Source organism: Tasmannia lanceolata, unplaced genomic scaffold (genome assembly GCF_043159265.1).
Source record: "Tasmannia lanceolata isolate RefF3 unplaced genomic scaffold, GAP_Taslan_0.1 ptg000025l, whole genome shotgun sequence".
Classification (NCBI taxonomy): Eukaryota; Viridiplantae; Streptophyta; class Magnoliopsida; order Canellales; family Winteraceae; genus Tasmannia; species Tasmannia lanceolata.
Window position 1 is genome coordinate 7137907 of NW_027518702.1, and position 25575 is coordinate 7163481.

Genomic DNA, 25575 nt, shown 5'->3' on the forward strand with positions numbered 1-25575 from the left:
CCATCCTAACCCTTCAATCTTTGGACGAACCGTCAACTGAGGAGGTCTACCTTACACAAATTGAAACCACAGGGGGTCTACTTGTAACTTTTTAAACATTAGGGGTGAAGTTGAATGTGTCAGAAACCACAGGGGTCTAAGTATATTTTTCCCAAAAAAATGAAAAAGAAAGGAAGTGATATATTCATACCCTTTGTGTCCTCGGCCCACACCCTTTCTTGTGTAAAAAGAAGGGTGCTCTCAAAACCTGCTCGATAGTCTCAATTTGGAACGTATTATTAGGGACACCCAGCTACTGTGTATCTATGGCTGCAATTGTGGTGATGTACTTCACATTTGAAGGAACGAAGTGACCTGATTGCCACGTACAATACAGATGGGTGTCCCCAAGTGATGAAAAGGGGCGCATTTATCATTTCCCATTCTTTCAGGCTAGATGACACGATATAGAAAACTCGGATGTTTATGCCAAACAACCAATTACTACAAAAGCTTAAGATGTTAAAGATGGTGTTATTTAATCATCTATACTGCCAGTGGCGGAGCCATGATTTATATATAAGGGGGGCCGGTTAAATATAAGGGCGGGAGGGGGGACTTCAAATTTTAAAGGGGGCTAGGCCCAATTGAGTTGGGCCTATTAAGGGGTTTGGCCCAACTTAAGAGGGGCAGCTGCCCCCTTATTCTACATGTAGCTCCGCCCTTGTATACTACCCCCACCCCCCACACACACATAGCCCCTCTTTTTTGGGTTGGCCGTACTCGTGGATTTTTAATATCAAGGAGTTGTTGGGTTTTGAAACTAAGACCTGCCCCGAAGCAATAGATCTGATACCATGTGAAACAACCAATTACTCTAAAAGCTTAGGCTGTTAGAGATGGCATTATTTAATCTTTTATACTTCAACAGTTTAATCCCTAATACAATCTATAATCTCTATGCTGACTGAAGAAAGAGGAATTTTGGTCAGATAACCAAAAATATATGAAATTAGTAAGGATATAGCAACACCTGAAAAAGCCCAGCCATTTCAACACTGAACTCCTCCACAGCTTCTGCATTTTTCCTTTGGGTCTGTTCAGCTAGGGTTTTAGGAATGTTGGTTGAGAAGGGGTTTATGAATTATGACCAAGGGGAAATGATTTTTCTACCTCCCTTTTTCACCCTATTCGGATTGCAGGATCCTTTCTTTTTTCTGGAAAAGATTGGAAAAGAAAAGCTTTTCCAAAAATTTATGCCTTTCTAATTTTTGATGATACATGACAAAAAACTGAGGGTAAAACCATATTACAGGGGATGAAACTAGAGCTGGGTGGGGTTGTGCTTTTGCTATTAAAAAAAGAAGAAATGAAGTGATATTTTCACCTCTACTGAAGTTCTCTGTTTCCTTCTGATTTGTGGAAATAAAAATTATTCCTAGCAAAATAATTTCCTAAAGAAATGTTTTTCCTGCAGTCCAAACATGGCCTTTGTATTTCCCAGATTCTCTGTTTGGTTGCATGAAGTTGGCCAGGAGATTAGGAGAAGAAGAAGAAAGGGAATTAGACAAGCATGGAAGATGGGGTGAAAACTAGGAGGAAGAGTGGTAGTTTGGTTGCACGCTAAATCGGCAACTAAATACCATAAAGTAGAAAAAAAGTGCATTTTTTTGCTTGGATGATTGAGGCCGCGGGGCATGGTGTGTTTCTTTTGACACAAATTTAACCCCAGCAAAAAGGAAGAAGGAAATTACTTTTTTATCTCTCTTTTTTCTGTTTTTACCTACTGATATATAGATATTTGAAAGCCACTTTACCACTTAGGCATCATTTTTTAATATTTTTTTAAGAGAAATTTATGTATTTGTGAAAATCTATAGCCCATGCTATTGCTATCCCCTATGAGCACTTGGCAACATGAAACATTTTCCCTGGGAATTTTTTTATTCCCACAATTTAGAGAAAATGATAAAATTTATTCCCTTTCTAGCATTCATTCTTTTACAAATTAACTAAATATATTTGTGGATAATTTTATAATTTCAAACCAAAAACTACCTGACCATTGTAGAAATAAGAAAATATGAAACCAAGACAAAGATGGAAGTAAGAAAAGGTGCCATGAGTGTATAATTCACTTGGGTCTGTTCAGTTGCACCAATTTGGCAGAAAGGAAAATGAAAAGGCCCTCTTTTCCTGGATTTCATTCTTCTCTTCGTCTAGGATAAAATAGGGAGTGCAATTGGCACACCCCTATATATGGACTCTAAGACAGCAGAAACTAGCAGATTAAACATTGCAAGATTTTGGGTGGAAGTTAAAGCGGGAGACCCTCTCCCAGAATTTCTTGATATTCTTTCTCCCCTTGGAATCACTCAACAGCTAGTAGAATATGAGTGGAAACCATCATCCTGTAATACCTGCAAGATGTTCAATCACTCCACAGAAAAATGTCCATTGAAAGCAACAAAAATTCCAAAATCTCACCAGAGTGGAGGCCAGTCTAAGAGAGAGAGAGAGACCTTTTACCCCTCACCAGGAAACAAAAAGAAATATTCTGTAACTGTGATTAAAACTATAACTGCCGATATCATATGTTAAAGTACCGAAATAACCCTTACAAAAGTAAAATAAATCTCAAAATGGCATGATCATTCTTCAGAAATATTAATCTGTTCTCTCCCTCTTTTTTTTCTATCAGAGTCTCACCATATGATCCTCCTCCTGCGTGCAAGTAAATACATAATGAAGAACTCTTTGTTTTTCGTGTAAACTTGTACAAACTCATCTGGATATACTTTCAAACATTTCCAGTTACCACCTAATAATTACTTTCATTAAACCCAAAAAAAAAAAGAGATAAAAAGAGAGATGATTCCCCATGCTCTTTGTTGTCATTTCTGAAGGACGTCCAACTTCAGCAAGTAAAGCATTCCCACCTGTATGAATAAAAGAATCAAACAACCCACAAACATGTCTGCGTATATGCCGGGAAAATAAACCACACTACAAATAAAGTAATGCGGGATCGGAAATCAAGAACAATAATGAGAGAGAAAGAGATGAGTCACCAGATATACTCTTGTCATATTTGGACCTCCAGCTTCAACTGGTTCCACGACCTCCGAATGGTTCTCCTCATTTTTATCGCCTATTAAAACATTCAGAGTAAAAACCTACTAGATTTCAAAACCAAGGGGGAAGTCAATAAAAGAGACAGTTTTTTATCAAACCCAAATCCAAACCTTCCTTTCTGATATTGACAAAGTTCTTTTCCTTGTAGGTCTTGAGGTTTTGGATAGCAACTTCATCAATTGGATCAATTAAGAACAGCACCTACATCACCAGCGTCCAAGCAGGGTCCATTAAGACAAAGCAATCTAACAAAATAGGAAACAATTGCTAAAGCAGAGTGATCACAGTAACTGGGAAAAAAACCTTGAACAGAGTTTAAATCTTGGGTGGTAGGACTACAATGGAATTCCAAAATGTAACTGGGAAAAAACTCCAAAAGTTTTCCACCATGAATTAATTTCAACTCAAATCAAGCAGGTTTAGATAAACAGTCTAGGATCCCCCTTCTTAACATTCAAGTAGGGAAATGACGTCCGCACTCCATTGTTTTGATATTGGCATCCCTATTCTTAAACTTTCTATAAACAACTGTCCACAAGCTTGCACATATATCAGTTTGTCCAGCTCTGGACTTAAATTGGATAAGAGCCATCCTCAGCTTCAGCTCAAGATCCCCGAAAGGAATAAAATGAAATTTGGGAAAGCATAATCAAGCAAAAAAAAAAAAAAAAAATCGACACCAAGACTATGCTATCTAGGTAAAGATTAGCATACTTCAAAGTCCTTTTCCAGAAGCGTCTCCAAGAAAGGAGCGTTCCTTGCACTTTTCAGGTTGTCTAAAGCGATGTAATAGATATCCTTCTGCTCAGGCTTCATGCGCTCAACATATTCATCTAAGCTAATCAGCTTTTCCTCACTATGAGAAGAGAAGAACCGAAGTAATGGAGCAATACGCTGCTGGTTTTCGTTATCTTCAATGCAGCCCAATTTCAAGTTTTTGCCAAAATTCTCCCAGAATTTCTCATAGTCCTGTAATTATAAATAAATAAAGAAAAAAAATCAAAACAAAGTAAAAAAAAAACATAAAGAAGTTGTGCTACACATTCGTAACTTAAAAAAATCTTACCTCTTTATTCTCACTCATAGATATGTCCAAGATCATATCAAATGCCTTGCGGGCCAATATCTTTCTCATGATTCGGACCTGCCAAGGAGACAAATGAGTGCAGTTAGCACTACGAGATTATTGAGAAGAGTGGGAACAAACGAAATGAATGAGAAAATGAAATATTTTAATGTCAACAGGAATTTCACTTACAATGCGACTTTCCTTAAGAATCTCGCGTGAGACATTAAGTGGAAGGTCATTGGAATCTACTACACCCTTCACAAAGCTCAGGTACCTCGGAAACTAATGAATAAAACACAAAATGTATAGACCTTGGATTGAGAAGTTGTTCTATGTGACTTCCCAAAAATGGAGTTGAATGGATTCAACATCATAATAAACGAGTTCTTACTCACCAGCTCTCCATCAAAGTCATCTGAAACGAAGGCGCATTTAACATAAAGTCTTATGTTCTTCGTGTTTGGATTAATTGCATCTTCACTTCCTATAGGAGCTGTGGCCCGCACAAAAAGTATGGACCTGAGTTCTACCTCACCCTGGAACGAACAACCCTCCATAAGCTCATAATGGGAAACAAATAACATATAAGTAAACATTCCTAGATAATAACTATATAAGCATACATAACTTACCTCGGTAGTGAAGTGTGAAGATGCCAAAGGATCCAAATACTCATTGAAAGTCTTCTTGTAAAACTCATTGTACTCCTCAGTAGTGACTGCCTTTGGGTTTAGAAGCTGCACATAATGCACATCCATAAAGAACCTGCTAGTGGTTATTGAAGTAGTAAAATTTAAAATTTCAGGTAGAACAGTTCAGAATAACTTAAAGAAGAAATAAGATTTCAAGGCTCACCCATATAGGTTCGGTTTCATTAGCTGATCTTTGCACATCCTTCAAGGGTGAATCCATGGATCTTTGATAATCGTCAATCTCATCAAAGAATTTGTCGAACCTCGAAGGGTGCTTTTCATCTCTGTTAAGCCACTTATTTACATTTGGTGAGGGTCCTTCTATGATCGCGTTTTTCAAATTATTAGATGCCAAAAGCTTTACACCATAATGGACAGAACAGACCTCGGCCTCCGTTGTATCTGCCGCTCTGATGGCCTCCCAATAAGCGAAAATTACTTCTCCTTCATGATTCCTTGCGACCCCCGCGATATCAGCAGGGCTTGGATTGCCCGAACTAGAACCGGATGGACGAGGAACCAGATCCTCATCAGACTCGACCTAATTGGCAACAGTCCCAGAAATTAGCAATCATTTAAAAGCTGAAGCCTAAACAACGCAAATAGCAGGCAGGTCCTAAAAAGATTAACCAAATCGTGCTGCTGCCAACTATGAAGACCTAGTCTTTGGTATCCAGTATAAGCTCACAAGGCCAAATTATTCAAGCAAAAGCATAGATTTGCAATCGAGCATGTGCAAATATTTCAATTTACATGTACACTTTACCTCTTCAGTAAATCCCTTCTCTTGCCATGTCGAGAAAGATACAAACTGCGAATAATTCTTCACGAGATTCTGAATCCTTTCCGGATGTGCGAAACCCTTGTCATCACGCTGCGTTCACAGAAAAAGAAAAGCCCAGATGTTATTGTCAGCATAGAAGTTTAGGAACTCATGCAATATGTAGATGGGGAGACAATATTCCATGCAAACAAGTTGTACAAAATCAATACTTTGGACTCTGGTCATTCAATAAGCACTGTACAGAACCTGTGATCTCTTACATAATCATGAAAAATTAGTGGGTACTTCAGTTCATAAAAATACAAAAGAACCATTTAATTTTGTCATTACAGGCTATGTCACAAATATCGTTCTCGTGAACTTCTCGGCAAGGGAAAATCTCGGGATAGATTAATTTTTTAATATTTTTTCGGGTTTATACCTGGAAAAACAATAAATTAAAAATTTACAAATCAAGGAAAAATATAAAAATAAAAAACATCGTAAAATATCATAAACATATCGTGATACTATAGCGATAAATGAAAATAGTTGTAGGTAGTCTGAGGCTGAATTATAAGAGAAGAATTGCCTCTGTTTTCTTGCTGCCAAACCGATTAATGGACTCAAAATTAAGTCCATTAATCGGTTGGGCAGTTACATTCATTTGTCATAATCTTAAACGAACGGGCCTTATTTTTGTTATTCTTTATTTCTCTCTAGTAACCCTCTTTGAGCATTGTTTCAATACACAAACACCTCCCCCCCTCCCCTCTGAGCAAAGCCCTATATGGGGGTCGATTTATCACTGCCCAACATAAATTTGCTATATAAATGAGGGGGAATGTTTGAAGTATAAATGATTGAATAACACCAAATCTAATAGCTTAAGCTTTTGGACTAATTGGTTGTTTCACAAACTAGAAAGAAAATAAAACAAAAGAAGGTTGAAGAACAAATTGAAAAGTTCTTGTAATAGATTAAAAATAAAAAGGGAAAAGTAGTTGTAATAGATTGAATGTATCAAAATATAATGTGGGTAGTGAAGAAATGATAAGAAGAAGATGAGTTCTTGTAGGGTTTAGTGAGGTTTACCGAGACATGGGATGACAAAATGGGAGGAGCTAAGATGCGGTAACGTACGCCACCGGTGCGCAGGGTAGCAGAGATGAAACTCTTCGAGAGTTTCAGCATTTTTCCTTTGTGGGTCCAAGGGAGAGTAGTGAAAGAAGGAGTGAAAAGGGAGGTGAGAGGCATTGAAGATTGTGTAGAGTTTGGTGTAGAGGAGAACAGGAGAAAAAGAATCTGTAGGGTTTTAGGAAGGTTTCTTGAGATGGGGTTTAAGACAAAAGGGAAATTATTTTTCTAACTCCCTTTATACCCTATTCGGATTGCAAGATTTTTTTTTCCTGGAAAAGATTGGAAAAGAAAAAGTTTTCCAAAAGTTCATGCTTTTCTAATGTTTGATGATACATGACTAAAAAAACAGGGACTTGGACCAAATAGGCGATGAAAATTGAGTTGGGTGCATGAGGTGATATTTTCAACCCCTCTTCGTACTTGGGCCACACCCCTTCTAGTGTATTTGGGCCACAACCCTTCTAGTGTAAAAAGAGTAGTCCTAAGTACACTAGAAGGGGTGTGGCCCAAGTACGAAAAGGGGGGTGAAAATGTCATTTCCCAAATGATTTGGAAAATTATTCCTAGCAAAACAATTTCCTAAATAATTGTTTTTCCTACAATCCAAACAGGGCCTATGTATTTCCCAAAGGACAAACTACAAGAGTTGGCACCTCAATTTGACAAGCCCCGGCCACAATAGCTGAATGCTCTAATGAATAACCAAACAATATGTCTTGAATGAGAATCCCAAAACACCCCAAAGACCCATGATGGAAAGTATTTTCAAAAGAAAATTGCAAACTACCAAGAAAAGTAAATCCTTCCAAAAATTTACCCAACTTTTCAAAAGTGACCGAAAAGCCCTAGATTAGATTAGGAGGTGCCTCTGTTCAAATAAATTCCACTGCCACCTGCGTGGGGCGGCCAGAATTTTCCAATGGTACGTGTGCCCAAGGTTTTAAATTTCAGTTTCAGTATGTATTCCAGACTTCACTGAGACTGAAATTTCGGCCGAAATCCGGTACACCAAAAAAAAATATTTTATTCATTACCAAATTTCGGAAAAATACTATATTATTAAAAAAATTGAATTCAGCGAAATTTTGGATTTCGCCGATTTTCGGTTTCATTCCCAACCGAAATTCGGACGAAATTTAAAACCATGTGTGTTCCCTCATGACACATCGAAACTATGTCATTTTTCAAGATTTTCGAAATCGGCCAACGCCCATGACCACCCATTATGGTAGGCACTTGCAAGAATAGCAAAAGTTTTAGTGTTGTTTTGATCCACAGAGGGAAAGGATCATCCTACTTCCTGTTAAAAAAACAGAAAAGATTTCTGGAAGAAACAATCTGCTTGTCTTATATTCATATCAAAACTACTTAAATACCATCTACAAGAACAGAATTCAAAAATACAAAAGCGGTTACAAAAACAGAACACAACTAATGAAACAGTTATTTTGGAGGAGGAAGTGGGTATATAAACAAATAAACTACTTAGCACATGCCAATCACGTGCAATGTAAATGATGGCATCCCTAACACATTACGGCGTGCATATGGGAATTTTCGGTTAATTGAGTTTTACTATAAATAAGGGTCAAGAGAGAGAGAGAAGGAATGAGGTATGATCAAGAGAGAGGAGTTTGGTTCAACCATTCCCTCACATTCTTGTTCAGTTTGATCTTCAAGTTCAGAATATACTATTGAGGTATGGCCTGCTTGCCGAAGTCTTGATGGAAACTTCAGAGCGGAACACCGCGTGTTTCATGGTGTGGCTAAGCCCATTATGTCCGGATTTACAGTTACTCCAATCACGTCATTTCGGCGGGAACTCAAAGCATCACGATATGGAGAGACGGAAAGTCGTGCCGAAAAGGCGCTCCTTGGCGTTAATTGCGACTTTTTTTGGAAATGTTACCGTAATGATGGGCGCTAAACTCGTGATCCATTCCTGAATTGCCAAGTGGAGAGAGGCTGCTTCCCAATCGACAGGACTATTCCTGCATTTGGCCCTTCGAATCCTATATAAAGAGCTTAACCTTTTCATTTCTTCTCACCTTTAACACATCCAAGAGTGCCTTCTTATTCTCCGGCGATTTTTGAGCTTTTCCAGCGACTAGGGTGATAAAGGATTACAATTGACACAAATAAAGGGTGCATTACGTGAATACATGGAGAACAAAACCTGCACCAGGCAGTTGAAGCAACTGTTGTTGATTAATGTAGAACATGTGCAGAAATATGGACAGCAAGGCAGTTGTTGCAGTTTTGAATAACTGTTGCTACTTTGAATATTTTACATTTGTTATTTTCCCATTTGTATGTTGTAAATAATTTCAATTGTTATAAATGCATGGCTACCCAATGGGTGTGTATTGATTTTGCAAAAGTAAAGTTATTTCATGGTATCAGAGGGTGTTGAAAAGGGTGTTTTCAACACCAACTATCCTTGCCAGGCTTCCTCCTCATCAATTTTTCCTTCAAGCCAGAATTCTACTTTCTTTTCCTCTCCCGCATTTTCTTGCACTCTAAACTTAGATCGTCACTATGGCCTCATCTGCTACTATTCCTTGTTCTGTACTTCCTCAAGCCTCTCTTCAGAATATAACCAATCTCGTTTCAATCAAACTTACTCGCTCAAATTATCTACTTTGGCGCAGTCAATTGCTTCCCATCCTTCGTAGTCAAGACCTTCTAAAATATGTTGATGGCTCTACTCCAGAACCTCCTTCCACGCTTCTTCTTTCGGTGGCCTTTCACCCGAGGTTTTTGTTCTTTCGTTAAACAACTCTTGTTCTTAGTAAGTTCTCACTTCCCTTCCCTTCTCTTTCAGTTTCTTATTCTTTTTTCCATTTGTGAAGAATGTTAGTGAATACGAGTTCCAATGATGACATTTTAGAGGTTTGCGGTGGTTATAACAGAATAGGGAGTTTCATGGAGGAGATAGATGAAATGAATCCTGAGGGTTCAGATGATAGTTTACCCCCCCCCCCCCCCCCCAACAGAAGTCTGTCGTTAGGATGGCATCATGACTCTGATCGAGAATTCGGGGTAGAGGCTCCAAGTAGGGTTGGCAGGAGACTCGTTAGGGGAATAGTTAGGAGAGACAGGGTGCCTATACCGGTCGTCCGTGCGGTTGTGGAGGCTGAACCCTTGTTGGGGTCTGCTAATGATTCGTATACAATTCTAGGAGACAATCCCACGGAGGGGTATGCTGGCGGTTTCGTTCCCCCTCCTATACCGGGGCGGCTTATTTAGCTAGGTTGAAGGACATTGTGGCCCGAACTGAGGTGCGGACCAAGGCCGAGGTGAAGGCAGTTGTGGAAAGAGCCGTGGCCGAAGCCACAAAAGTTGTTCGGGATGAACTGAGAGGGACTCTTACCGAGGCAAAATGGATAGCGACCGAAGAGGCCGTGGAAGAATAGAAAGAGTCTCAACAGTTTGAGGTGGATGCGGCCGACTTCAGCTTGGGCTCTCTCTCTCTCTCTCTCTCTCTCTCTCTCTCTCTCTCTCTCTCTCTCTCTCTCTCTCTCTCTCCCTCCCTCCCTCCCTCCCTCTCTCTCTCTCTCTCTCTCTCTCTCTCTCTCTCTCTCTCTCTCTCTCTCTGGAATCAAATCAAATACCTTCTCTTTCTTTTTTCTAGCTTTTTGAATCAAAGGCCCTCTCTTTCTTTTTATGGTCTTTGGAATCAAAAGCACTTTTCTTAATCTCCTCACTCTTCATGCTTTTCATCACCCCTCAAAGGCATCATTTCTTCTTACACAAAGCCAGAAATCAACAATCCGGCAGTAAAAAAAGTGCATCTTTGGTCTACTGGCTTCCAACTTTCATGTTTCTCTTGTCAAAAAGTACCATTGCTTTGCTTCTTTCCATCTCTTGGATCATAAAAGAAAGTCATTAAAATTACTTTTCTACAAGGCCCATGCAGAACGCTTGATGTTTAAGGGAATAGATTTTGATTTCCTCCCACATGAAGTGACATTTACAAACTTACATTCGTTTGGATGGGTGTTTGATTTCCAATAGAATATGGTCCACTTCGAGTATGTATATAAAGAATGCTATACTGACATAAACTTAAATGTATAATTGTAACAACATTTATAGTAACAACCTAGTTCACATGAAATAAGATGAAACTCCCTGGAGAGGAAAATCCCATCTTGTTGATTACTCAACCCGGCCAAACCCAGACAAAACTAAAAGAAGGTATACTTCCCTCTGATTCTGCTAAAGGACTAGCCCAACAACCTAAACATCCAATGTTGTCAAATGATGAAGAACATGGGATCCTGGAATGTTAGAGGTCTCTGCTCGAGGGAGAGAAGGGCTGATATTAAAAAGCTTATTTCCGATGAAAACCTCCCCCTCATATGCCTTCTCAAGACAAAAGCCACTGCTGACATGGTTCAAGAATATCTTCCCGATCTCAGCGACAACTGGGCCTGCTATGCAAACTACAACCACACTGTAAAAGGTAGAATATGGGTAATATGGGACCCAAAAATTATAAATTTTGTAGTGCAAGAAGATTCCTACCAGCATATCCATGGCGAGATTCAGTACTTGCACTCAGATGATCATATAGCTCTCACTGCTGTTTACGCCAGTAACTCTGGAGTTGTGAGAAGAAATCTCTGGGTCTCAATAAGGAGAATTTCCAGTTCCATCAACCTCCCCTGGGCAGTAATTGGGGATCTTAATGTGGTCAGATACGCTGATGAGAGGTTAGGAGGAGATACCCTCAACCAAAGAGATACTGATGATCTTAACTCCTTCGTTTTCGATTGTGCCCTCGCTGATCTCAGAACCTCGGGCCACCTTTTCTCCTGGTCAAACAACTCTGATCAAGGTAACTTAAAGCTCAGAAAACTAGATAGATGTCTGGTAAATGAAGAATGGTTATGCAGACACCCACATGCTGTAGCAAACTACAAGAACCCTGGTCTTTCTGATCATACTCCCATCATCATTCACTTGGAGGATAGAAATCCCTCAGGGAAGAGACCCTTCAGATTTCATAACATGTGGCTGGAGGACCATTCCCTATACGAAACTGTTGAGAGAGTCTGGGCAACGCAAGTCAAAGGTAATCCCATGTATAGACTTGTAAAAAAACTTAAAGAGGTTAAAAACAGCATCAAAGTGTGGAACAAAAACATCTTTGGTCGGATTGATATTCAACTTCCCATAGCAAAGCAGGAGCTTGACTCTATTCAATCTCAGATCGGCCTCAATCCATCAAACCACCATCTAAAGCAAGCGGAGATGGCAGCGAGAGATAAGGTGATCCACATCGGGAAGTATGAGGAATCTCTTTATAGGCAGAAAGCCAGAGTTAACTGGCTTAACTTGAGCGATAGTAATTCCTCCTTTTTCCATTCTGCCATGCAGGCGAGAAGAAACCAGAATTTAATTTGGGCCCTCTACCAAGCAGATGGATCGTTCACAACTGATCAAAACCAAATATCTGATCTGCTTCTAGACTACTACCAAAAGTTACTTAACTTCCACAATGATGGAGACTCTGAACCTTGGGTTCCTGAACCGTTCAGAAAACTATCTCCCGACCAGGCTGCAAATCTCTCCAGACCTGTTTCAAATGAAGAAATCGAATACGTTATCCACAACTGTGATGGGAACAAAGCCCAAGGACCGGATGGGTTGAACGGAAATTTTTTTAAAGTATTTCTGGTATCTTATTGGAGGAGAGGTCATAGAAGCTGTCAAATACTTCTTCCGATCCGGAAATCTCCTTCCTGAGCTTAACACCACCTTCATTACCCTCGTACCCAAAACCATGGATGCCTCAACTCCTGACCTGTTTAGACCTATTTCCTTACGTAATTTCATTTATAAGCTCATTACTAAGGTTATGGCCAACAGACTCAAGTTAGTCATGGACTCTCTCATCAGCCCTCACCAATTTGGCTTTTGTCAAAGGTAGAATTATCCAAGATAACATTCTTTTAGCCCAGGATCTTGTTCACAAATTTCATCTTCGGAGAAGCAAGCTGGCCATATGTATTAAGATCGAATGAAGAAAGCCTTTGACAATGTTAGGCACAAATCCCTGCTTCTATGCATGACAAAAATGGGTTTTGATGAAGTCTGGTGTAATTGGGTGGGGAAATGCATCAAAACTGCCTTTTTCTCTGTCCTTGTAAATGGATCCCCTTGTGGTTTCTTCCCATCCTCGAATGGTTTAAGGCAAGGAGACCCCACATCCCCCCTCCTCTTCTGTTTATGTATGGAGATGTTTTCTGTTATCATGCACAATGCCAGAAGGTCTCTACTCCTTTTTCCCGACACAATCTGGCTATTTCTCAAATTCTATTTGCAGAAAATGTCTTAGTGTTCGCGGAGGCCTCTCGTAGTGTTAGCAGAGGAATCAAGGATTGTATAAACTTGTTCCAGCAGTGCTCGGGTCTGGAAGTTAACACTTCCAAAAGTGAGATTTACTTCACCACTGGAGAAATCTGTCACAAGCACTACATCTGTTCAACTTTAAAGATTTCTGAAGGTGCTCTCCCAATCAAATACCTTGGGCTCCCCGTAAGGTCACATTCCGAAACAGAGTTTCATTGGCTGGCTTGCTTTGAATAACAAACTCAGTACTAGAGATAGATTGACTTACCTTGGTCTGTCTAGAGAAATGTCATGCCGTCTATGCAATGTCGAGCTTGAAAACATCGACCAGTTATTTTTCCAATGCTCATACTCAGCTTGGATTTGGAAATCTCTCCTCTGGAACTCTGAAAGAAGAAGAAGAAGAAGAATGGATAGATAACAACTCATTCGACTGGTAATCGGCAATTCTCAACTGCTCTTCAGATAGCTTTCAATGCTACTATCTACCTGATATGGCTTGAAAGAAACCAGAGAATTCATGAGAGCAAATCCAATCATAAGAAGAACATTCTGCGTGATATTCTCCTTATTATCAGAGACAGATGCATCCACCTTCGGTTAGATGATAATCCCACAGTCAGAGGTCAAATGTTGTGACGGTCGATTATGAGTAAAACTAATTATTGGGCTCAAAATAATGTTGAGGCCCTGTTTGTTTAAGCTTATGACAACCGATTTTGAGTGTCAAACCGATTATTGGACTCAAATTTTATGTTTAAATTTGAGTCCTATAATCGATTTGGCACTCACAACTGGTTCTCAAGATTTAATTTTGAGTCTAATAATTTGTTTTGGACTCACAATCGACTATGATATTCTGAAAAGGATTAGGGCCTAAAGTAATTTTGAGTTCAATAATCGGTTGGAGCCCACAATCGGTTGTCATAGTCTCAAACGAACAGGGCCTCAATTTTGACTCAAATAATTGCTTTTCGACTCACAATCGGCTATCATAATCTAAAAGGAACAGGGCCTAAAGTAATTTTGAGTCCAATAATTAGTTTTCAACTGACAATCCGCGCTCTCAATATCCAAAACAATCAGTGCCTTAATATTCCATGGAAAATAAATATTCCATGTTTCGATCCGGGAAAAAATTAAAAAAAAAAAAAAACATAAAAAAATAATACTCATTTGCCGAAAAAAATATTTCTAGACTAAGCAGGATTGCAATATTCCATGGAAAAATGGAAAAAGTTTTATTTTGGAGAAATTATATGGAAAATTATTTTACCAAATTCTGGAAAACTAATTTTACATGGAAATTTTTTTCCATACATCCCTTAAAATTGAAATGATAATATTAGCAGAGGAATGCTAAACTTACAGGGTACCCTGGCAGAAAACAACGCGAAGGGCGCCCCCATTGGCTGAAAGTGCATTTAATAATCTTGGATGCACCCTATTATAAATGCAATTCGGGCACGTTCAGCTAATAGGCCCGCCCTTTGAGCTATTTTATGCAAGGACGCCTCTGAGTTTAGCATCCCCCTTATTGAACTAACCTTTTATTTTTTTGGGACTGCGGATAGCGAGTGAGAAACAAATTGACCAATGGTTTGCATCCAATGGCTAAAAATGCCTCTTTTAGATTGTGATGATGCCAAAATCTGGCTCCGCAACCAACCAACAGCTGGTAGAGCTCCAATTCACGGCGATCTAAGGGCGTGTTCGACAACTATTCTTTTCCAGGATTTTCCAACTTTTTAGGGGTGTAGAATGAGGAAAGCCAAAAAAATCTCTAAAATCTCATTCGGCTGCGTGACCCGTTAAGGTCCATTTCTCAAATTTCACCTACTTTTTCAATTAGAAAATAGGATTCTACGAAGTGTTCTCACCCGTTAAGGTCCATTTCTCAAATTTCACCTACTTCAAGTCACAAATGAAATGGATCAAGCAATAGAGAAAACTGGAATGGAGTGGGTTCTTACTTAGGAAGAAGAAGATGAAGATAAAGATGAAAATGATGAAGATGGCTTCCTTATGGGCATGGGGGTCCTTTTTTAGAGGAGTGTTCCTCATCCCGTGACTCGATCTAACGGCGATTGTCGCCACCTTATTCGCAGAGGGGTGATGATGAAACTATACAGTGCATCATGGCCGTTGGGAGCAGCTGATAGGGTGCCACAGGAGTGGGGCACGACCTCTGGCGGATGGTGGTTAGGATTGTCGAATCATTAATAGAACAGTTTGGATTACATCTGTGACACCCCGACCCCACTGTGTAGATATTGTCTGGTTCGATTGGTTCGATTTTCCCACCCTCCATGGTTTATGGAGATGCTGAAAACACATCTACACAAGAAGAGGGAGAATCCACATATTTAGCCAATAACTTTTCCTCCCTTTTTCTGATGTGGGATCTCACAGTATCCACGTGCGCCGTTTATTCAAACAAGAGTGCTTGGCACCCACAAAGAAATAGTGGGTCCCACCTTTGATTAATCTAGGCCGTTCGGTTGATAGGCCTTCGCTATTTGGAACTCCTGCGCATGCAAACATCTAATCTAATCCCAACGGCATGATTTTTCTCGGTATTTTTTTCCCTGCTATTTCGGTTTGGTGATGGAAGTGTTAAATCCATGTTGAGCTAAGTTCAACATCTGAGCAATCGAAGTCCTGCCTACTGAATAAAAAAACACTTACAGGGCATGTTGAGAGAGAGAGAGAGAGAGAGAGAGAGAGAGAGAGAGAGAGAGGCCTTTTACCCCTCACACCTGAGAGAGTCTCTCAAAGGCCTTTTACCCCTCACACCTGTAAACAAAAAAGAGAATTATGTAACTGATTAAAACTATAACTGCCGATATCATTTCTTAAAAGTACCAAAATATCCCTTACAAAAGTAAAATAAATCTCAAAATGGCATGATCTTTCTTCAGAAATATTAATCTGTTCTCTCTCTTTGTTTTTTCCTTCAATTTTTCTATCAGAGTCTCACCATATGATCCTACTCCAGCGTGCAAGTAAATACATATCATGAAGAACTCTTTGTTTTTAGTGTAAACTTGTACAAACTCATCTAGATATAACTTCAAACATTTCCTGTATAAGCTCTACCACCTAATAATTTCTTTCATTAAACAAAAAAAAGAAAAAGAAAAAAAGAGAGATGATTCCCCATGCATAATCTGTCATTTCTGATGGACGTCCAACTTCAGGAAATCAAGAACAAAATGGCATTCCCTCCTGTGTATGAATCAAAGAATCAAACAACCCACAAACATGTTTGTGTATATGCCAGGAAAAAAAAATCCACACTACAAATAAAGTAATGCGAGATCAGAAATCAAGAACAATAATGAGAGAGAAAGAGATGACTCACCAGATATACTCGTCATTTTGGACCTCCAGCTTCAAATGGTTCCACGACCTCCGACTTCAACTGGTTCTCCTCATTTTTATCACCTATTAAAGACATTTGGAGTAAAAACGTACTAGATTTCAAAGCCAACGGGGAAGTCAATAAAAGAGACAGAGTTTTTATCAAACCCAAATCCAAGTTTTCCTTTCTGATATCGACAAAGTTCTTCTCCTTGTAGGTCTTTAGGTTTTGGATAGCAACCTCATCTATTGGATCAATTAAGAACAGCACCTACATCACGAGCATCCAAGCAAGGTCCATTAAGACAAAGCAGCCTAACATTAGGAAACAATTGCTAAAGCAAAGATCAGAGTAACTGGGAAAAAACCTTGACACGAGTTCAAGTCTTGGGTGGTAGGACTACAATGGAATTCCAAAAAGTAACTAGGAAAAACCTCCAAAAGTTTTCCAACATGAATTAATTTCAACTCAAATCAAGCAGGTTTAGATAGACACTCTAAGATCCCCCTCCTTAACATTCAAGTAGGGAAATGATATCCGCACTCCATTGTTTTGATATTGGCATCCCTCTTCTTAAACTTTCTATAAACAACTGTCCACAAACTTGCACATATATCAGTTTGTCCAGCTCTGGACTTAAATTGGATAAGAGCCATCCTCAGCTTCAGCTCAAGGTCCCCAAAAGAAATAAAATGAATTTTGGGAAAAGCAAAATTAAGCAAAAAAAAAATTGACACCAAGACTAAGTTATCTAGGTAAAGATTAGCATACCTCAGAGTCCTTTTCCAGAAGCGTCTCCAAGAAAGGAGTGTTCCTTGCACTTTTCAGGTTGTCTGAAGCGATGTAATAGATGTCCTTCTGCTCAGTCTTCATGCGCTCAACATACTCATCTAAGCTAATCAGCTCTTCCTCACTATGAGAAGAGAAGAACCGGAGTAATGGAGCAATACGCTTCTGGTTTTCGTTATCTTCAATGCAGCCCAATTTCAAGTTTTTGCCAAAATTCACCCAGAATTTCTCATAGTCCTGTAATTATAAATAAATAAAAATAATCAAAACAAAGTAAAAAAAAACATAATGAAGTTGTGCTGCACATTCCCAACTTTAAAAAAAATCTTACATCTTTATTCTCACTCACAGATATGCGCAAGATCATATCTAATGCCTTGTGGACCAATATCTTTTTCATGACCGATATCTTTTTCATGATTTGCACCTGCCAAGGAGACAAATGAGTGCAGTTGGCCCTACGAGATTATTGACAACAGTGGGAGACAAACGAAATGAATGAGAAAATGAAATCTTTTGAGGTCAACGGGAATTTCACTTACAATGCCACTTTCCTGGAGAATCTCGTCAGAAACATTAAGTGGAAGGTCATTGGAATCTACTACACCCTTCACAAAGCGCAGGTACCTCGGGAACTAATCAATAAAACAGAAAATGTATTGACTTTGGATTGAGAAGTTGTTCTATGTGACTTCCCTAAAATGGAGTTGATTGGATTCAACATCATAATAAACGAGTTCTTACTTACCAGCATTCCATCAAAGTCATCTGAAATGAAGAGGCATTTAACATAAAGTCTTATGTTCTCTGTCTTTGGATTAATTACATCTTCTCTTCCCATAGGAGCTGTGGCCGGCACAAAAAGTATGGACCTGAGTTCTACCTCACCCTGGAACGAACAACCCTCCATAAGCTCAGAATGGGAAACAGATAACATATAACTAAACATTCCTAGATAATAACTATATAATCATACATAACTTACCTCGGCAGTGAAGTGTGAAGATGCCAAAGGATCCAAATACTCATTGAAAGTCTTCTTGTAAAACTCATTGTATTCCTCAGTAGTGACTGCCTTAGGATTGAGAAGCTGCACATAATGCACACCCATAAAGAACCCGCTAGTGGGTACTGAAGTAGTGAAATTTAAAATTTCAGGCAGAACAATTCAGAATAATTTAAAGAAGAAACAAGATTCCAAGGCTCACCCATATAGGTTTGGTTTCATTAGCTGAGCTTTGCACATTCTTAAAGGGTGAAGCACTAGATCTTCTATAATTGTCAATCTCATCAAAGAATTTGTCGAACGTCGAAGGGTGCTTTTCATCCCCTTGAAGCCACTTTATTACATTTAGTGATGATCCTTCTATCATCACGTTTTCAAAATTATTAGATGCCAAATACTTTATACCATAATGGGCCGCACGGACCTCGGCCTCCGTTAAATCCGCCACTCCAATGGGTCTCGAAAAAGCCCAAATTAATTCCCTTTTATCATTCCTTACGAGCCCCCCGATACGAGCAGGGCCTGGATTGCCCAAGCTAGAACCAGCAAAATTAAGTTTTACGAAACCGGGAGGAGGAGGAACAAAATTCACATCATTTTTTGCTAGCTCTTGCGCATCATCCCACAAGCTTTGTGGAACTGAATAATCCTCGTCAGCCTCGACCTGATTAGCAACAGTCCCAGAAATTAGCAAACATTTAATAGCTGAAGCGTATAAGCAACGCAAATAGCAGGCAGGTCCTAAAAAGACTAAGCAACTCGTACCACTACCAACTAGGAAGACCTAGTCTTTGGTACCCAGTATAACTTCACAAGGCCAAATTATTCAGGCAAAAGCACGGATTTGCAATAGAGCATGTGATGTAGACCTTACCTCTTCAGTAAATCCCTTCTCTTGGCTTGTGTATATAGGAAAAGACACAAACTGTGAATAGTTCTTAACAAGATTTTGAATGCTTTCCGGATGTGCGAAACCCTTGTCCTCACTCTGAGTTCACAGAAAAAGGAAACCCCAGATGTTATTGTCAACATAGAAGTTTAGGAACTCATGCAATATGTAGGCAAAGAAATCAGTACCCAACCTTAAGATACAGTGTAAGGCAAGTTCCTCTTGGAATTAATTTTTCTGGGTTAGTCTCCTCTCGAATTGTATATGAGCCAGCATTGGCCTCTCCCTCCCACACATACTGCTTATCAGATTTGGGGCTCTTGGTCGAAACAACAACCTGCCAACAACAAGAATCGCATATCAGTAAAAAGACTGAGAATAAATTCTAGACCATAGAAACACAGCTACGTTTGAGTTATGAGCATGACAAGATCCACCCTTGGACTAGGTTGGCCTTATATCAAAACTTGAATAGGAATACAGAACATGCCAGGGAGCTGTTTAGTTTAAATCGGGTTCGTGACATACTCGGTCGGAAACAAGGAATGCTGAGAAAAAACCAACACCAAATTGACCAATTAAATTGTTGTCAGAGCCAGCATCCTTACAGTCCTACGGATGAAGATTATGTTATTGAAGCACATAAAACAAAAATCACTAAAAAAATTTAAATAAAAATTGAAAGGATATCATTGCATCCACATCATACTTTCATTGCCTTCAAGAACTTTGCTGTTCCACTTTGTGCAATAGCTCCAAGACAGTCAACAAGTTCTTGTCTGGTCATACCAATGCCTGTGTCACTGCATAAGGAATAAAATAACTCATTATATATGGCTTCCACAAATACAGTTCAAGGGAAACTGAACTGTCGTTTTAAATGTCGGTTTCGGAAATTTTTAAAAAACTTCCATCTTTTTTCGCTTTCAGCCGAAATTAAGTAAAAACAAAATTTCAGGTTTTCAGAAAATTTCACCAAAATTTCCGAAATTTCAGCCGAAATTACCAAAATTACGGAAAAGATGGATTTAAAAAAAAATCAAATCTCAAATTTGGACTAAATTTCGGCGGACACCGAATAAATGTACTTTCGGTGTCGGTCCGGGCCGAAATTTCGGTATTTCAGCAGAAATTTAAAACCATGAACTGAAGAACTTCGCTATATGGTTTGGTTCATGAAGCTTACGATATAGTGATGACCCCATTGTCTTTGTCTGTCTGGATGCGAATATGAAGGTCGAAAGTATCCTTCAGAAGTTCAGGCTCCGTAACACTAAGAAACTCCAACTTACCCAGAGCATCACTTGCATTGCTGAAGATAAACAATTTTGTCAAATTAAATTGATGCAACAAGTGCAAAAGATTTCATCATGTTGTCCAAAAGAAACACAAGGCTTTCTTTAAAGTCCAAAACACCAAAGTTCCACTCTGTGAATAAAACTAATAATAATTTGATGACATTAGTAGTATAAATACCAGAAAGAGTATCAAGTTTCGCAATTTAATCCTACCCAATGATATCAGTGGTATTACAGTATTGCTATTGTCAAAAGCAAAAACTTGGATCTGATACTGCATTAAAGCTCAGTCACTATCATGGTAATTTAGGATTCCTGATTGCTAATCCATATACAATGGCAAAGTGGATACTTCACAAATCATGACCATGATTTCACATCTAGGATCATGGTCCAAAAACACCCAAAATATTTGATTCAACATCCTTACAAGATATGTAATTATTTAATTTGATTGTACAGGACAGGTCCAAAAACACCCAAAATATGTAGGATTTTGGGACCCAATTGGCCCATTAACGAGCTCGGTAAGGATCGCGAGCCGCTCGTGAGCCTGGCTGAGCTGAGCTCGAGGCTGATTCGAGCCCGAGCGCAGGGATTGAGCTTAACGAGCTGGGCCAAGCTCGGCTCGGTTACACCCCTACATCACAGTAGGAGTGTTTGTTCTTTTTAGAAAATTGTAGTCGTGGCAATCTTTTAAAAATGGCATATCTTCCTAGGAATGCAGTGTGGCACCTGACGCCATCCAGGAAGTGTCACATGCAAGATTTTAAATTTCGACTGAAATCCGAAATTTCAGGTTTCGGTCGAGACCGAAAGCGAATTTGGGTAGAGTCGAAACATTACAAAATTTCGACCGAAATTTCGATCGAAATTTCGTTTCCCCTGAAATTTCGGGGTTAAATTTAAGGAATATCTCCAAAAAACCAGCAATTTAACCATTATTTAATATTATCCAGAAATTTCAGCCAAAATTACCGAAATTTCGGGGATTTCGTCGAAATTTGTTATGGGATAAAATATTCCTTTATCCCATTTCGATCAATTTCGTCCCCGAAATTTCGGTCTCGGTGAGGACCGAAACACATTCCGAAACCGAAATTTAAAACCTCGAGCACATGTCGACGTAGCATCATATAGCATAGTGACAAAGTAATTGTTTTGAACTTTATCTCATTGCTGTCACAGATCATTCATGTGGAATGTTGCACGCCTTTGGCAAAGACGCATTATATGCCACATTGCTTTACGGATCATCCTGATAAAATTAAATGCATGAAAGCTTGAATCAGGGTCAGCTACTTTCTAGATTGTCATGGATGCACCAAGGTGCCACTAGGTTGCATTCAAGGGTCAGGGGCATGGCTAAAAAGTAACAGTGTAGTTTCATAGATTAGTAAGCCATATAAAACAGAGAAATAGAAGCATAAAGGACAAGTTTGACCAATATCATTTAATTGATACCATTTACGAAAAAACTGAGGCAAAGTTGAAATGTACAGCAAATGGTCAAGACAAACGAGATGTGAGTGGAAAATTACCTAACCAGCTCCCGAAGAAACACTTCTTTGTTGCTATACAAGCTATGAACTATGAGATCCATGAGGCGACTAACCTGTCAACCAAAAGATAAGAGCCATGCTTCTAGAAGAATCTCACTCGTTGTATCAAATTCGTTTTCCTTATATACCTTACTACATAATACATCCGAAAATTACAAAAAGTTGAATAAAGTTCTTGAGATCAATAAAAAAAACTTACAGATGCAAAAATAAAGCAAAGAGAAGAAAAACAAGATAGGGGGAGATGAAAGAACGCTGTCGTGCAAAGAATATAATACCAACAAATTTTCTATTTAGGGATGCACTCGTGTATTCCGCTTTCAATTGGAAGGTAAGTCGGTACCTAGATCTTTTATTTTAATTTTTGTTTTCTTATTGTTTTGAAAAAGCAAATTCATTCAATAAGGCGAGGGACTAAGACAGAGATGGCCCCAGACCAATAAAGAAAGGGTATTAGAGAATTGGAAAAGTGTTTGAGAATACAATCCTATCTTGAGCAGCCCTGATTTTGCAAGGACATCAGTCATCAGATTAGTAAGTTGGGAGATCAGGGAAGAGGATGTACCCAGAGTTTCAACCCAAACGTGTCTTCCTTGAAATGAAGAATTTCAGCCCAAATGTGTTTTCCTTTAAATGCTAAGATTCAACTCTAAACCTTTTCCTTTATTTCTTTTTATTTTCTCTCCCTCCATTATTATTATTATTTATTTTTCTTAATTTTATAAGCCACCACCAATCACAATCACCTTAATCCATCGATCCCGATCCAACCATGAACCTGTAACCCACACCCTCCTTCACTTTCACTTTTCGCCTTTTCCACATTATCTTTCACCTTCTCTTTTCTCCTTTCCACATCACTTTTCCCCTTTCCATGTCCTTTATAACACAAACCAACCCACAATCTCTTCCCTTACATAACCTACAAACCATCCAACTGCTTAAAAACCAATCTTTATTGATCATTCCATTTCTATAAATTCTTTACATATTCTTTATCAAATCTTTAATTTCCATGAGCCTTTCTTTAAATACTTTCAACAATTTAACAAACTTTTAAAGAATTCAAGAAGCCTATTCAAGAAGATGACATCAGTTCAAAACAAGGAAACTTTATTTTTGTTTATGTGATAACTCTAAGCTCACATACCTACAGAAGAGTAACTCGTTTCTAGCTTGGTGGTATGACTCCATCAAGGACCTTTCTAGATTAGTGAGATGGTTTTCTAGTTGGAATTTAATATGAGCTAAATTTGGACGACGAGGAAAGACAAAAGATCACTAAAGAACAGACGAATAATCGTCCGAGGATGCGCGCAAAAATCAAAGCGGACGAACTTCCACCAATGAAGCTGACATGTCTTTTCAAACATGAGAATATGATGCGGACCATCCAAATATTCATATTAAAAAAAAAAATTGCTCATATTGAAATTTTTAAGTATAATTTATGTGTAATTTGTATTTTCCCACAAATATCACTTAGTTTTGTGTCTAAAAGAGGTTTTGTGTCCATATTACATCACTGTACCGCCAATGAACCCGACTATGCCTATCTAGCCAGCCCAAGGTGGTTATAGAACATGCATGAACCTTGATAGCGATGACTGAAACATAAAAATTATTGGACTTTAACCATTCAAAAAAATTATTGGACTATAAAAATCGATGATATCAGCCTGAGGATGAGAAATAACATTTGTCACCTTTGAAAACGATCTACATTAGAGTAAGGCAAGTGTTTTCATAGTGTCGGGTTTCTTCAAGTTTGTTATGCATGCATATAGACAAGATAATTACATAGATTTATGGGCTTTGGAGCTGTCAAACCGATATTGTTATATTATATTTTCTCAGCATAAGAAATTCATTGTCATTCTACAATTCTCCAACTACTGTAACAAAGCCAACTGGAGCCATTAATATCAGTAGGCATATAGATGCATGCTAAGCATACCTAGAAATTCTCCTCAATAAACTCTTCAATTCAGTAAATACATACACGAATGGTAGTGACAGTGCGACACTAATGTTTCCGGCTTATATTACACACTTCCATGTCATATGATTCCCATCTTATTTGAAAAGGAGTATGATGCAAAAGAACCAATGTAGATCTAGGGCCGAGATGGCCCCATCAACGCCAGAATTGCAGCAATACAGTAAAAGTTAATCAAACGACAGGAAAACAGTCAGAAACAATCAGCATGTCATATGGTTCCGAACAAAACTTGGATCCAGATCAGTTTGGAGGGACTTCCTCCAACCCCTCTAATAGCAAGGGGTGTGGAAATATCAATTCCATGCTTACCTTCGGAATTGATATTTCCACACCCCTTGCTATTAGAGCTATTAGTGTGGAGGAAGTTCCTCCAAACTGATCTGGAGCGAAGTTTTTTTTTTACTAGTATGGCAAACAATGAAAGAAACCAATCATATCTTTCAGATAGAGGGGCACACCTCAGCTTGGTATTCATATTTCTCAGCTGGCAGATTAGACACATCAGCTGCCGCTGCAGTTGAGTCATAATAGTTGCCAAAAAGAACGCCGCATCTGATGCTCGGATGACGTACAGAGCAAGAGGCATTCCGTTTCCCAGCAGTGAGCACTGAGTACCGTCTACTTGGGAACTGGAGAAGATTGGAATCAGTATGCAAGCATCAAAGGCACGGCACAAATCAAAAGGCCCACAGACACAAATCCATGAAATTATTGTTCAGAAACTCTGACAATTTATAAAGGGAAATGATTTCTGCGCTCCAATGTTTTGATAAACATGCGCTCCAAATTTTGTCGTGTAGTATTGAAAGGGCTGTCAGAGGAATATTACGGTTCTCAAAAAGCTTTTTAAATACTACAGGACAAACATCTGGAGCGCATGTTTATCAAAACATTGGAGCGCAGAAATCATTTCCCTTTATAAATCAGACTTTCATTTTCCAAGTTCATGTTGGGTAGACAATATTGAACATTCCATGAAAACAACTTCTACAAAATCAATACATTGGACTCTGGTTATCCAATCAGCATTGTACAGTACCTGTGATCTCTTACATAATCATGATAAATTAGGGGATACTTCAGTTCATAAAAATACAAAAGTCATGTGACACATTGTTGTAGGGAGTCTGTGGCTAAATTATAAGAGAAGAATTGCCTCTGTTTTCTTGGAGTCTCTGTGTATATATAGTCACTCATCCACGAATAAAGGCATCGATATCATTATCCCAATCTTGTTAGACCCTATTCAATTAAGATTATGACAAACGATTGTGACTGCCAAGCCGATAAATGGACTCAAAATTAAGTCCATCAATCGGTTGGGCAGTTACATTTGTTCGTCATAATCTAAAACAAACCGGCCTTATTTTTGTTATTCTTTATTTCTCTCTAGTAACCCTCTTTGAGAATTGTTTCAACAAAACCATAGCTCGAGCTAACAAGACGGGCAGCTTTCAAAGACCTAATCGATAGAATCTCAAACTATAATCCCTATGCTGACTGAAGAGAGAGGAATTTCAGTCAGAC

The 25575-nt window shown here is 38.8% G+C and overlaps 2 protein-coding genes across 2 annotated transcripts in view; both read right to left on the reverse strand.

Annotated features, from left to right (window-relative positions):
- The window catches only part of LOC143857602 (uncharacterized), a 38684-nt gene that overhangs the window by 12504 nt on the left and 605 nt on the right, over positions 1-25575 (reverse strand). Inside the window, exons 2-18 of the mRNA XM_077368061.1 lie at positions 24507-24677; positions 22026-22099; positions 20373-20498; positions 19896-19989; positions 19715-19798; positions 19380-19523; positions 19172-19285; positions 18500-18961; positions 18277-18381; positions 18040-18180; positions 17834-17926; positions 17623-17718; positions 17274-17528; positions 16670-16772; positions 16526-16585; positions 13407-13524; positions 11054-11237 (exon numbers count right to left, since the gene is read on the reverse strand). Of these exons, the coding sequence (XP_077224176.1) occupies positions 11054-11237; positions 13407-13524; positions 16526-16585; positions 16670-16772; positions 17274-17528; positions 17623-17718; positions 17834-17926; positions 18040-18180; positions 18277-18381; positions 18500-18961; positions 19172-19285; positions 19380-19523; positions 19715-19798; positions 19896-19989; positions 20373-20498; positions 22026-22099; positions 24507-24677 (2424 nt within the window). The remainder of the gene's footprint in view (positions 1-11053; positions 11238-13406; positions 13525-16525; positions 16586-16669; positions 16773-17273; positions 17529-17622; positions 17719-17833; positions 17927-18039; positions 18181-18276; positions 18382-18499; positions 18962-19171; positions 19286-19379; positions 19524-19714; positions 19799-19895; positions 19990-20372; positions 20499-22025; positions 22100-24506; positions 24678-25575) is intronic.
- Positions 2518-6996, reverse strand: LOC143857513 (heat shock protein 90-6, mitochondrial-like). Its single transcript, XM_077367953.1, has 11 exons — positions 6734-6996; positions 5642-5749; positions 5039-5416; positions 4816-4920; positions 4579-4719; positions 4373-4465; positions 4181-4258; positions 3829-4083; positions 3213-3315; positions 3051-3130; positions 2518-2918 (listed from the first exon to the last, which is right to left on the reverse strand). The coding sequence occupies exons 1-11, from the start codon at positions 6893-6895 to the stop codon at positions 2874-2876; spliced, it is 1548 nt and encodes a 515-aa protein (XP_077224068.1). The 5' UTR covers positions 6896-6996; the 3' UTR covers positions 2518-2873.